Source organism: Salvelinus fontinalis, chromosome 3 (genome assembly GCF_029448725.1).
Source record: "Salvelinus fontinalis isolate EN_2023a chromosome 3, ASM2944872v1, whole genome shotgun sequence".
Classification (NCBI taxonomy): domain Eukaryota; kingdom Metazoa; phylum Chordata; class Actinopteri; order Salmoniformes; family Salmonidae; genus Salvelinus; species Salvelinus fontinalis.
Window position 1 is genome coordinate 21,473,213 of NC_074667.1, and position 14,940 is coordinate 21,488,152.

The window sequence follows — 14,940 nt, forward strand, 5'->3', positions numbered from 1 at the left end:
GTTAGCTGAAGCATACTTTATAAAACTGCTAGGTGGCTAGTATTACTGAGGAACAACAAAACATTTTGGTTTTATTTATTCATCAAGAAGGAATCAATCGGCTAAATAGCTTGATCAAATTAATTTACAAACATACATCCTGCCCATCACCGGCAGCTAAAGTCAAATCAAACACTGTGCCTCTCGACACTCTCTCTCCTCCTCCATTGACGATACTGTCTGCATGCACCACAGTATCTAGCGTCCTGCCTAGCATATATTTTCTCCGTGGCGCACCTTGGAATTAACCACTAACTAGGAAGAATGGGGGTGGGGGGGGGGGGGGCATAACGCCTCTGCTTTTCAGTCTACAGTAAAAAAACGCTATCATACACAACATCCTGTGAACTGGTGTGAGACGGTGTCATTTAACTGTGTTCTCTAAAACATGTCATGAACATGTGCTGTGTAATGGTTACTCCTGGATGGATTATATGGGTGGATAGTGCAGTAATGAATAGAATACAGCTTTCTTTTTGCGTCACGAATGCATCAGGACACTGGTCAAATACGCATAATTGGGGTGATTAAATGTATCGTTATATCATGCTGTCCTCTCCATTGTTTAAGTGGACCTATGCATGTGTCCGGCATGGAGCACCCCTATTAGGATGGTTAAACATTGACACAGATAGCCAGTGACAGATGGCAATGTGCAGAGCCTTTGCACCTTATTCCCTACCTAGTGCGCTACTTTTGACCTTAGCCCAATGGGCCCCTGAATATGGTGCCATTTGGGACACAGACTCTGAGCAGCCCAATATTGTGGAGTCCACTGTGGTGCTCCTCTGGGCGTCAGCACATCGTTTATTGGCCAAAATGAAGTCGATTTGGGGGGGATGAGTCACAGAAAGAGAGCGAAAGGGGGGAGCGAGACTAGGAAGAGAGAGAGGAAGGGGGAGATACAGAGGGAGAGGGGTCAGAGTGAGAAGGAGTCACTGGGATGGACAAAAACAGAGAGGTTATAAATGTAGGGGAGATACACACACACACACACACAGAGAGAGACACATACACATATACACACACTCCTAATACAGCCTGATACTGTGTCCTCGTTTCTGTGTCCTCGTTTCATCAGCGGTAGTGTTCTACGTGCTGCTGTGCCCTTTGAGGCTTCTACCTTGCCCAGCAGGAGAGCTGTCCCAGTCATACACTCCCTCGGCCCTGGCGATAGGTAACCAGTCTTAACCTGGAGAAAACAGCAACTCTCCATCCTTCTACTCTGTCACACACAAACACAGAAGCACAAAGACTCAACCAGACTCAGATGGGCACACACACATTTCATCTTTGATTTTGAAGTGTTAGTGTCACCCCTGAGCAGTCAATACCATGTCCTACACTACCCATGGGGGTAATTACAATGTTGGGCTTGTTATTTGGAACTATCCACAAAATGGCTTCCACTCTTCTTTGTCGTGTTTTGGTTCGACCAATGTACATCCCTCCTTTCCTCACCTCTCTGACAGTTACACCTTTCTTTTTTACTTTTATTCCTCCTCCTTTTCTCGTTCTGTCTGTTTTCAGGAGAGCGGTGAAGGAGGCGGAGCACCCCTGGGCTCAGAGAAACAGCAGACGACGTGGCCGCAAGTTTCAGAAGAACATGTGCCTCTCCCCTATCCACCCCTACTCAGGCATCCTCACTACAGGTAATACCAATGCTAGTGTAACTGCTGGGAAATAGCTAGCTAGTTAGCGGTGCGAGCTAGTGGCATTTCAATCGGTGACGTCACTCGCTCTGGGACCTTGTGGTTGTTTCCCTTGCTCTGCGAGGGCCGTGGCTTTTGTGGAGCGATAGGTAAAGATGCATCGTGGGAGGCAGTTGATGTGTTCAGAGGGTCCCTGGTTCGAGCCCAGGTTGGGGCAAGGAGAGAGACGGTAGCAAGGCTGTTACATTAATGATGTTAACCAGGATCACTCTTAGAACTAATTGAATAGGATCTATGTGGGTGTGTGTGTGTGTGTTTCTCTAGGAGTGACCATGGAGATTGATGACCACTGGTGCTCCCAGGTCAACAGGCTCCAACAGCTATTGGACAAGCTGGAGTGGCAGGTACGGAACTGTCCTGGGTATATCTCATCCTGACCGCGCCTTTACGTCTTGCTCTATTGCCCCGTGCTGCTCCTACCTTTCTCCTATCTCCCCTTATCTTTGTCGCTCTCTCTTACTTTAACTCCCTATGCTGTCTCTATCGTCTGTCTGTCTGTCTGTCTGTCTGTCTGTCTGTCTGTCTCAGTCAGTCAGTCAGTCAGTCAGTCAGTCAGTCAGTCAGTCAGTCAGTCAGTCAGTCAGTCAGTCAGTCAGTCTGTCTCTTTCTAGTTTGTCAATCTACACTGCAATATCAGAGCAATTCGTAACCTGCAGCATGTACTGTAGTGCAATATCCATCGTCACCTCACAGATTCTCGTTCCCTTTGCAGTGAGCTAATACAATTTAATGTTATAGCTTATTGCTCTGTCTCGTGGTTGGATAGAAATAGAGGGTTTCCGATGTACAGGCAGGGGTTGGAAATTAACTCCAGTCAGAATGTGTGTCAATGATGCAATGTATTGGATAATTATAGTATATACCTGCATGAGATAATATTCTATATTCTAGTCAGACTTGGGTTCAAGTAGTATTTGTTTTCTTTTCTGATTGAGTTTGATTGAGCCATATGGGTGTGGTTTACACTTTTGGGACTATTCCATTGTGTCTGGAAAGCTCATACAAGCAGAGCTAAAGTATTTGAAAGAAAAAATGCTTTTTGAAACTGGGAATTATTCAAGTCCTGGTCAATGTGAGTTTGACCATTATAGCTAGGTTTCCAATGGTCTTTTCAGGGTCCAAAGTTGGAACCCCTGAAAGAAGATACGCTGGCCAGTACATACAAATCTGTGAGTGATGATTGTTGTTTCTCTAAATTCGATACAACTTTATTAATACCCTCAGGGGCAACTCAGGCCAGTCATTGGACTTTAACGGCACAGTTATCCAATAAAAAGTCTGTGTAGCTCATCTTTTTAAGTTTCCACATACACCCCATTTTTTACAGTGTTCATTTGTTTTTGTTTTACAAAACGGGCCGCACATGACGCAATCCAAATGAATTCACATTAGCATCCGCCCCTGGGTGACTAACTAATCTGCAGAACACCTCCAATGTTTCACAGGAACCCTCCAGATTTATCATTCACACATTGAGTTTCCCCTCACAGGCTAAAAAAAAAACTCCCCTATCTGCTTCTAAAACCTGTGTCTTGCCTATAGCTCGGGTACAGGAGCTCAGAGGAGCATTCGATGTAATCTCGCAAACACCTTACTGTTCCTGTCTTTCTTGCACTAGCACTAATCTTTTCTTATTTGCCGATAGCTGCTTTTTTAAAAGGCCTTTTTACTTGAGATAACTGATATCTGGTTGTCTTACCTACCTTAGTTGAATGCCCTGACTGTAAAGCCTAAGTTATACCTTATGTACATAAGCAAGGCAACAACTCAATTAGCTACCTAAAATGACAATACTTGCTTTGAGGTCGCCATTTTTTTTGCAGCTAATTGTAGTTCTTGCGTTGCTTAAGTTGCTCTGTAAAGGAGTCGAAGCTAAATGACCAAAAAAGGAAATGTATGTAAATGTTGCATTTCCTTGTGGTCTCCGTGCCAACAGAACATCCTGCTGGTGCAGACGCAGATGTCGGCAACGGAGGACCTCGAGGAGTTCCAGAAGTTGCTCAAGAGCTATGTGGACGCCACGTCCAACCACAGCGACAACTTGCAGTGAGTCAAATCAAACGTATTTTATCAAGCCATTTTTTTTAAAAATGTTTTTACATCAGTATAAAGTGCATTACAGTTACCCGGCTTAGACCCCAAAGCACAGTGGCTTGGCACAGGGCAATGCAGGGCACGCGACTCACCACCAATTGATTCACGTGACCTGGCCAGAAATAAAATGTAACTAAGGCCAAGAGTTTTTCCTGGTCAAATCACGTTGGCAGGAAAGCCTATTCCTAGATGATAGAAAATGTCTCACCAATGGGATTGTTCTATTTGATCCCAACTATGGCATGGATAATACTTTCCAAAAGTTCCTAAGAATTTGTGACATACTTTTTCATAGGTAACATTGATTGATCCATTAAAAGACGTTCAAAAAACAGCCACAGTTATGCATCATGAATGAATTTGTGCCGTAAGTGCTCCTTTAATGCAAATGAGATCTTATTTACTGATTGGGCCAGATGCTAACTTCAACTCTCTTGCGCTCTTTCCTTTCTCTCTTGACCTCTCTCTCTTTCGGCCTCTCTCTCTCTTTCGGTCTCTCTCTCTCTTTCGGTCTCTCTCTCTCTTTCGGTCTCTCTCGGTCTCTCTCTCTCTCTCTTAGTGTGTCTATCCAGAAGCTCCCAGGAAAGTCGTGCTACATAATGTATGAGTTTTGGCAGGATCGCATCTCCTGGATTAGGTGTGTGTGTGTGTGTGTGTGTGTGTGTGTGTGTGTGTGTGTGTGTGTGTGTGTGTGTGTGTGTCACTGGCAGGCTGCTCATCTCGCTGATGGAAGCTCTCTCCACTGATGATGAGCAGATGGCCCATCTCTCATGTCATGACACACACACTCACACACATACACACCATTTCTCAGGGTTGATTTATACACACCAATATATACAGTATGCCATCTGCAGTATAGCTCAAACTCTGATACTGTAATATTTGCGTTTTAATGTCTTTGCATTCAATAGTATGTGCATTTACATTTTCTCATAAATTGATGTGCATATCTTCAGTGCAAAGTCTTGTTACGTCATGTTGTTTACTAACGAAGCCGTTCCACTATTCAATATCGTTAATAAGGATGATTGTCTTACTGTAATGTCAAGTCTATCGCTTGTTGCTGTGTTCCTGTCATTCCCTAGCTACCTGCAGTCCAATGCCAGTAAGAAATTCCAGCGTTGTGTCATTGATACATTGGAGGATTCCGAGCGTGTGTCTACCATGCTGCTCCCAGGTAAACTCAAGGGTGTGTGTCCATGTGTGTTTGTGTTCGATTCAATACCTACCTATATTTACAGTATCACTTGTGTTTATCCTGCAAATGTTTTCACATTATTGCTCAACAAAAGACCCAAAACATACACAATGAAGTGTCCTGAGGCAAGTACATCGTTTCACGCTGGTCTTTGAGCGATTAGTGGCTTAAGTATGTGGTTAGTGGCTTAAGTTTACATACACTTAGGTTGGAGTCATTAAAACTCGTTTTTCAACCACTCCATAAATTTCTTGTTAACAAACTATAGTTTTGGCAAGTCGGTTAGGACATCTACTTTGTGCATGACACAAGTAATTTTTTCAACAATTGTTTACAGACAGATTATTTCACCTATAATTCACTGTATCACAATTCCAGTGGGTCAGAAGTTTACATACACTAAGTTGACTGTGCCTTTAAACAGCTTGGAAAATTCCAGAAAATGATGTCATGGCTTTATAAGCTTCTGATAGGCTAATTGACATCATTGAGTCAATTGGAGGTGTACCTGTGGATGTATTTCAAGGCCTACCTTCAAACTCAGTGCCTCTTTCTTGACATCATGGGAAAATCAAAAGAAATCAGTCTGGTTCATCCTTGGGAGCAATTTCCAAACGCCTGAAGGTACCACGTTCATCTGTACAAACGATAGTACGCAAGTATAAACACCATGGGACCACGCAGCCGTCATACCGCTCAGGAAGGAGACGCGTTGTCTCCAAGAGATGAACGTACTTTGGTGCGAAAAGTGCAAATCAATCACAGAACAACAGCAAAGGACCTTGTGAAGATGCTGGAGGAAACCGGTACAAAAGTATCTGTATCCACAGTAAAACGAGTCCTATATCTACATAACCTGAAAGGTCGCTCAGCAAGGAAGAAGCCACTGCTCCAAAACCTGCATAAAAAAGCCATACTACGGTTTGCAACTGCACATGGGGACAAAGATCGTACTTTTTGGAGAAATGCCCTCTGGTCTGATGAAACAAAAATAGAACTGTTTGTCCATAATGACCATCGTTATGTATGGATGAAAAAGGGGGAGGCTTGCAAGCCGAAGAACACCATCCCAACCGTGAAGCACGGGAGTTGCAACATCATGTTGTGGGGTGCTTTGCTGCAGGAGGGACTGGTGCACTTCACAAAATATATGGAATCATGAGGGAGGAAAATTGTGGATATATTGAAGCAGCATTTCAAGACATCAGTCAGGAAGTGAAAGCTTGGTTGCAAATGGGTCTCCCAAATGGACAATGACCCCAAGCATACCTCCAAAGTTGTGGCAAAATGGCTTAAGGACAACAAAGTCAAGGTATTGGAGTGGCCATCACAAAGCCTTGACCTCAATCCTATAGAAAATTTGTGGGCAGAACTGAAAAGGTGTGTGCGAGCAAGGAGGCCTACACACCTGACTCAGTTACACCAGCTCTGTCAGGAGGATTGGGCCAAAATTCATCCAACTTATTGTGGGAAGCTTGTGGAAGGCTACCCGAAACGTTTGACCCAAGTTAAACAATTTAAAGGCAATGCTACCAAATGCTAATTGAGTGTATGTAAACTTCTGACCCACTGGGAATATGATGAAAGAAATAAAAGCTGAAATAAATAATTCTCTATTATTATTCTGACATTTCACATTCTTACAATAAAGTGGTGATCCTAACTGACCTAAGACAGGGAATTTTTTGGCGCATCTCGCTCTAGCGACTCCTTGTGGCGGACCAGGCACCTGCAGGCTGACTTCGGTTATCAGTTGAACGGTGTTTTCTCCGACACATTGGTGCAGCTGGCTTCCGGGTTAAGCGGGCGGGTGTTAAGAAGTGCAGTTGGGCGAGTCATGTTTCAGAGGACGCATGACTCAACCTTCTATCCCGAGCCCGTTGGGGAGTTGCAGCGATGAGACAAGATCGAAATTGGGGAGAAAAAGGGGGTAAAATACAATACAAATTGTTTCAGTCAAATATTGTATCTGTTTGGGCTTCTTGTGGTCTACAAATCATTTGCAATTGTTCCAACCCCCCCGACCATCACCTCAAGAAATGACATCCCGCTGCTGAATCTAGTTGATCATCCCTGCCCTATGGAAACAGACCAGAAAGCAGACCTGGGTTCCACTATTTTCTATTTTTATTTAACCTTTATTTAACTAGGCAAGTCAGTTAAGAACAAATTCTTATTTACAATGACTTTCACAATTATTATTTTGGTTCCAATGTGCCAGGCAAGCTCAATCAAGCTCAGCATGTATTTGAGCCCAGGTCTCCTAGAAATGAATTGTTATTTACCCATTTTTCCCCAACTCAAATGAAACTCCTCTCTTTTTTCCTGTAGCATCCTGGTGGATTATGACTGACTAACTAGCAGCAGACCATGTATCCCGCCCCCACACACACACACAACACAACCTCAAGACAAGAAATTCAACATTTCATCCAAGTGTTTCGGTTCAAAGCTACCGGACACGGAACACTGCGTTAAAACAGCATCTGGCGGCATCTTTCTTATGTACCAGTCAAAAGTTTGCACACACCGACTCCTTCAAGGGTTTTTCTTTATTTTGACTATTTTCTACATTGTTGAATTATAGTGAAGACATCAAAACTATGAATAACACATATGGAATCATGTAGTAATCAAGAAAGTGTTAAACAAATCAAAATATATTTTGATTTGTTTAACACTTTTTTGGTTACTACATGATTCCATTTGTGTTATTTCATAGTTTTGATGTCTTCACTATTATTCTACAATGTAGAAAATTGTAAAAAATAAAGAAAAACCCTTGAATGAGTAGGTGTCCAAACTTTTGACTGGTACTTTATATACATAATATTTTTCTCTTTAATACTACTAGTCACCTAGAAATGTTAAGAAGCTGGCTTTAGCTAGGTAGGTTGTAGGTTCCCAATCTCCCAAACTCATAACTACGGTAGCTACCAAGAAGCTGTTTCAGCCCATCAATCAAGTTAGTTAGACAAGCTATCTTAACTGGCATGCCTGCTGGCAAGGTTGGTAGGCTTTAAAAAAGCATGCAATTACTAAATGTGCTGAATAAGATCAGATTCCTTTCAATCTTTTACCCAAGTTTTAGAAGTGATGCAGAGAAGCATATTTAGTTTCTTTTAAAAAATAGCCACCAGTTCAGGAGGTACAGACAGCATTGGGCATAATGATTATGGCTCTAGATTGCACAAAAGGCTGTTTCAGGTGTTTGAAAAATGCTAAATTCTCCAACCCCCTGCCATCGACTAAGACTGGTCATTACCGTAATGTGCTGTTTGTTTGAGAAAAAGGGGCAAAGCAAAAGCGGCAGACATGAAAGTGATTCCCAAAAGCCAATGGTGATTTTTTTTAAAAGCTAGAATTCATCACATGGCTTGAATCAAAAGACACTCTAGTTTAGTCATAGTGCATTTCAACAGCACGAAGATATTATATAGTTACTGCAACATGATGCATGCTTTTTAATGACTTGCTAGATTTAACTTGCTTAACTCTTCAGTATAATTGAAGAGAACAACTGGGGCTAGCAGTTTAAAATGCATGCAGACCAACGTTTCACAGAGTCTCTGAAATTTGTCACTTTGTATTTCCGCTGGATAGCCTGAAGAGAATGTCTTTCCTTAGATAGGAACCAAGCTGTGATGTTGTGTTTTGAATGCTGAATGGTTCCTACTGTTGGGTGGGGGAGGTATTGATGTTGCACCCCGCTGCTTTGGGTGGGGGAGGTATTGATGTTGCCCCCTACGACGCAATCTTTTTATAGTTAGGTTTGTCACGTGGTCATGTTTCTTTGAGTTACGTTGCCCGTCTTTTTAAAGGAGTTTGTCCCAGATAATTGACCTGTTTAAAAAATCTATGTATCGACATATATATCGTAGTAATACATTTTCCCCCAATTTTTCCATAGTTGAATTTATTTCATTTGTAAATAATAATAATAATAATAATAAGAGAATCAGGCATATTCATGTGTATATGGATGTGTTGTCATTGTGCTTTTGTTGTTAATTAAGTATATTTTTCATGTAGAAATTCAACATATTAACTTTAATAAAAGTCAATGGCCAGTCAGCCTTCTCAACTGTTTTGAATTTCTACTTTAGGTATACAGGTACACTGAGAAAAAAGTTATATCTAGAACCTAAAAGTGTTCTTCAAAGTGTTCTCCCATGGGGACAGCAGAAAAACCCTTTTTTCTAAGAGTGTACTGTCAATAAAAGGTTATTACTTCAAACCTTTTCTCTACTAAGTATTTTAAAGTCCACTGTAGATGAAGCGACTACACATTTAGAAACTTCATTTCAAGAGCATTAGGCAGGCTCGCATCGAGCACGGCACTATCTTTCCATATTGTCAAGACTTCTTGCCAAGAAAAACGATTAATTTTAACCTCATAAATAATGGTTTGTAAGACACGGTGACATGACAGAAAAAGAATCAACTCCCTCTGCATAGACATGAAGATGACTGGGAAAGAGCTTGACAAAAGCCCTCGTCTCTCCTTGACAGTGAAATGAGTTTGAGTGTGTCGCTGTTGAAATCATTGTCAAGTACTTCACGCTCAGATGCGGTGTGGTCATTGTGTCGTATGTATGGTATATGGAGAGAGGCTATCGGAGATTTATTGAGGGCAAACCTGTAGGTCCAGTTTACCGCACACAGATTAAGCATGTTCAATGGAGATTCTCCATTCAAAGTGCTTTTTAGTCCATGACTAGTCTTAATCTGTGTCAGGGAAACCGTCCCGAAGAAATACAATACTAATAGGGACACGTTTCCGGGACACATATTAAGCCTGGTCTTGAACTAAAAAGCAAACTCAATGGAGAATATTGAAAATGCTTTTTCGTCCAGGATAAGGTTTAATATGGGTCCAGGAAACTGCCCCATAGTTCCGTTAATTCTGTGAGCATACCTTTGGTGGCATCATATACTTTGTATCATATCCTTTGTAGTGTGTGTGTGTGTATGTATGTGTACCAGAAGTCCTCAAGGATAGTGAAAAGGAAAAATCTGACAAGAGGGGACATTTTTTCCGGTCCTCACAAGAAAAAAGGCTATTTTAGGCTTAATGGTTAGGTTTAGGGTTTGGGTTACAATTAGGGTTATAATTAGCTTCAGGGTTAAGGGTTAGAATTAGGAGTTAGGGTTAGTTTTAGGGTTAGGGTAACCTCATTGCAAACCAAAAAAGGGAAGCCTGGGGAAGTTCCATGGCAGAAATCAGTTAAAGAGGGGTCGGAACCCAGTGTAAATCAGTGACACCTCGCAACACGTCAAACCAATCAAATGCCTTGTTTGGGCAGAGCTCCAAAGGTGCATGCTAACCAGATTAGTGCCGGAGGAGCAACAGTGCATGAGGACAATTTCTTTTTAACAAAACAAAAAAGCACTTTTGACAAAACGTTTTAGAACGTTTGCAACACGCTGTTTTTCACAGCCTTTCTGTTATTTCTAGATGCACTAAAGCTGCAGCAAGAGGGGAGAAATGGTCCACAATGCCAGCCATATCAACATATATATTTATTTATTTTTAAATCTTGACGTTTCTGAAGTGATATTTGGCTTTAAAGGCTAGCATGAGGGACAAAAAGTAGCTAGCTACTTCAATTTCTCTCACGATTATAAAACCAACAGCATATTATTGACCTAAAAGGTTGACTATGTTAGCCCAGTTACTAGGGTTACAAAGGGTCGGAAACTTTCTGGTATTTCCGGAATTTTTCCATGGGAAGTTAAGCCCGGGAATTTTGCTTAAATTGATCATAAGAAGTTAGCTTATAACATTGCACCTTTTTTGTGGGATACACATAAGGCAATTATAGGTCTTGTGGCATATTTTGGTTAAACTATCCCCATTCAATGTAATTGCAACCCTCTGCTGGCACAGTGCATTCTTCCATCACATGTGCAGTGCACTCTTCCATCACATGTACAGCTGATTCTCAAGATCTTGCACACTAATGAGATGCTATTGAGCCCACACTACTACACTGTCTGAGCCAAGGACTACATGCTTTCTGGTAAGTTTTGATTACAATACTGGGTGGGGTAAATATATTTTATGACATATATTATTTTTTGTTAACTAGTAAATAGTAGCCTACAGCAAAGTGTGTTTAAATAATTTCTAACTTGTTAATTTCTGCTAGTTAGTTTTTGCTACCATGTGGTTTATAGATTGCTTGAGCCTGCTAACTGAGGAGTGTTAATTCACATGTTTCATTTTAAAACATTTATCTTACAAAGCAGTTGTTTAATCTAACTACTTAACTATGTATCTGTACATGGGGTGGTGTTGTCATCATGTTTGACAGTCTCCTGGAGGGGAAGGAGTCTCTCCAAGAAATGGCCATATCACAATCTGCCGATATGGACATCCCCGTCAAGAGGATCCTCCTGGATGATGTATTTTCGGAGAGAGTGGTAAGCAGCCTGAAACTCCTGAAACCTATAGCAGTAGACATTGAACAGATTGAGGGAGACAATGCCATCCTGTCTGATGTTCAGACTCTGCTTGCAGATGTAAGAGAAGAAATCTGCCCGCTTCACTGTTGCTCCAAGCAGAGGAAAATGCAGTTCTGAAATACATCAAAAAGCGTGAAGACTTCTGCCTGAAGCCCATACATGCCGCAGCGTACATGTTGGACCCCAAGTATGCTGGCAGTAGCATCCTGTCTGGTGCAGAGATCAACAAAGCCTATGGTGTCATCACTACTGTGCCTCGCCACCTTGGCCTGGATGAGGGCAAGGTTCTTGGCAGTCTGGCGTAGTACCCTTCCAAGCAAGGGCTTTGGGATGGAGATGCAATATGGCAGTCGTGCCCACATATCTCATCAGCCACCTGGTGGAAGGGATTTTGTGGATCTGAGCCTCTTTCCCCTGTTGCCTCCATCATCCTCCAAATCCCACCAACATCAGCCGCCTCAGAGCGCAACTGGTCTTTGTTTGGGAACACACACCAAAGCACGCAACAAGCTGACCAATACAAGGGTTAAAAAATTGGTGACCATCCCGGCAAATATGAGGCTTTTTGAGCCTGACAACAAGCCACCCTCAACAAGTTTGGAAAGTGACAGTGAAGGTGAGGCCTCAGTCGGATGTTCAAGAGGTGGACATTGAAGAGGTCCAGGGAGAAGACATGGAAGCCTGAGAGGAAGACAACCAAAGCTTTAGTTTCTCGACTATCATTTTACAGATGTATGTTGAAAACGTTTTTGGGAGTTGCGATGGATAATTTTTTTCTGTTGGAAGGATTTATGTCTACTTATGATAAGGTAAAAGGTTTGTTTTTGTCTCCATATGATATGGTAAATATATCCAATGCAAAAAACATCTATATTTAAATGGCATTAATAATAATTTGCAGATATTTCCGTTAATTCCCATATATTCCCATTAATTCCCATATATTCTCGTTAATTCCCACTGCAAGTTTCCACCTCTGAATATTCCCCAAAATGTGCAACCCTACCAGTTACTCGCTTATCGAAGGTCAGTGACACATAGACAGTAGCCTACATGGTTGCTCGATCTATGGGAACAACCAGGGCCATAACTATATATGAGGGCACCAAGGTCCGGACCTCTGTCATTTTTTTTCTGATATATTTTGTACACAATAAAGGCAATCTATATATTGCTCCCAGCGTTTCTCAAAGCTCCGAACGCTTATATTCTTGATCTGACTAAATTCTAATCACGCCTGTCTCTTTGCGAACGGGGTGGAATCCTGAATAGTGGTTTGTTCGTTGTTTGTAAATAAGAATTTGTTCTTAACTGACTTGCCAAGTTAAATAAAGGTTACATTTAAATGAATCAATAAATAGCCTGCGTCCAGTGGATTTGCCTCCCGAATTTGCCTTCTTAGCAGCACATTCACCACTCTCAAACGGCTAATCCACCACCTGGTAAATAGTCACTTATAGATACCTACAGTCAGTCAGGTGGGTAGTCTGCAGAGACTTCTATTGCAGTAATGTTCAAGGGCTCTTGCTAGTATTACTTAGCCAGCCAGAAGAATGACGTAAGAAGCTAACATTAAACAGAGCCTACCTCAGCAGGAGCAAAAAATAGGCTACTAAATTCTCATAACTTTGCTTTACAGAGAGTAGGCTACTGAGACGGACAGTGATGTGGCGCTCAGTGGTGAGGCTGAGGCAGGCTGCAATGCATGCAGGAGAAGCAGAGGAGACAGAGAGAGAGGAAGCAAGCAGAGAGAGAGGTTAGTGCAGGGGTTCCCAAATTTGGGGTCGGGCCCCATGTGGGGTCCTCTGAGAAAATCTGTACTAATCTTATCAAACAAGTTCGGAGCAAACTTTTATTTTTTTCTTCAATATGAACATCACCTTCCCTACAGGCCTAGGCATACATAAAAAAATCAGTTAAAATGCAAACTATACAGTTCTAAAAATATAATACGTTTTTGTTTATATTGGTGGTTGTTCATCCTATCTCAAACGCCCACTGGAGTTTATAGTTGACCTATTACCCACCTTTTTTACCACTACATCACTGATATTATTACAGAATCGTACGTAATATTCAAATAATTCATGTGAATGTGATAATACGATCATCTGTGTGCTCCGTTGATATCTGTTTGTGTGGCGCTTGATTGCTAATGACTAGGAATACAAATGTGAATGCTATGTCAAAATAGAGTCGATGATTTTATGCAATTCATCATTACAACTGACTGAACGGTCAACTGAGGTAAATTAACCTACAGCAGCCAAGGAGATAATGTCTGGGGTCATTTTTTCTTCTGGACCTAAAACTCAAACCCTGGTTACGGCATTGGGAACAACTGCAATCATAAATAAAATTAATAAAATAAAACAAACCTCTAAAAATGTTACCTGTAATTCTCATCTCCTGTAACCTAATTGTCAAGGGTTGGATTTGCACTAAACAATTGTATATGTCGGCCTTGCTCCACTGATCCCTGATCTACTGGGTGAGCAGACTTCTATTCCAGCCCAGCAATCGCACATTCATTCATCAGATTTGCTAAACAGAACCCTGCATAACCAGCCTGCTCCAGTCTGTGTGATGTTTGTATTTTTTTTTGTATACAACATTTGCTAACATATGTAGGCCTACACATATAGGATATACCCTTAGTCTCTCAAGACATTCCTTGGGACCTCTCTCTTCGTCTGCAAACAGGATTCCTTAGCTTTCCATATCTGAGGACAGAAAACATCCCAAAGAAACAGGCTTCATTCAAATTAGACGGCACTGAATATTATGTTGCTTTTATCACTCTGTCCTCCAAGTTTTTAAATAAATAAAATATGTTTTTAGCAAAGATTGGCATACGTTTCCATCTTTACAGGAAGAATGTGTTGTGACTTTTTAAAACAGAAATAGCAGAGGTGTGCTTCAGAAATAGCAACTTGGATTAATTATGACGATGGTTGCATTTCCGTGAATATGGTGCAAATGTATGCTCAAGATATGTCATCTTCGTGAAGAAGCAGGATCATTTTAGACGCCTGAACAGGTCAAATAATTTGGCCGCTGGGCATTTCATGTCACGTCCTGACCATAGAAAGTCTGTATTTTCTATGGTAGAGTAGGTCAGGGCGTGACTAGGGTTTTTTAGTCTAGTTTATTATTTCTATGTGGGGTTCTAGGTTTTATTTTCTATGTTGGTGTTTGTGTATGATTCCCAATTAGAGACAACGATTACCAGCCGCCTCTAATTGGGAATCATACACAAACAACTTAAGATGCATTTTTTCCACCTGTGGGTTATGAGATATTGTGTTTGTGTAGTGCCTGTTAGCACTCCATTACTTCACGTTTCGTTTGTTTCTGTATTGTTTTGGTGAGTTTCAATAATTGAACATGTGGAACTCTACGCATGCTGCGCCTTGGTCCGACCAT

General features: G+C 41.5%; 1 protein-coding gene across 7 annotated transcripts in view; it reads left to right on the top strand.

The window, feature by feature from the left end:
* Positions 1 to 14,940, top strand: part of LOC129840886 (N-terminal EF-hand calcium-binding protein 1-like) — a 91,091-nt gene that overhangs the window by 59,126 nt on the left and 17,025 nt on the right. Inside the window, exons 7-14 of one of the 7 annotated variants that reach the window (XM_055908931.1) lie at positions 1,121 to 1,216; positions 1,570 to 1,691; positions 2,016 to 2,095; positions 2,867 to 2,920; positions 3,688 to 3,797; positions 4,405 to 4,482; positions 4,934 to 5,037; positions 7,378 to 7,637. In XM_055908931.1, the coding sequence (XP_055764906.1) occupies positions 1,121 to 1,216; positions 1,570 to 1,691; positions 2,016 to 2,095; positions 2,867 to 2,920; positions 3,688 to 3,797; positions 4,405 to 4,482; positions 4,934 to 5,037; positions 7,378 to 7,403 (670 nt within the window). In that variant the 3' untranslated portion in view covers positions 7,404 to 7,637. The other 6 variants (XM_055908941.1, XM_055908933.1, XM_055908951.1 and 3 more) reach the window with 6 other exon arrangements.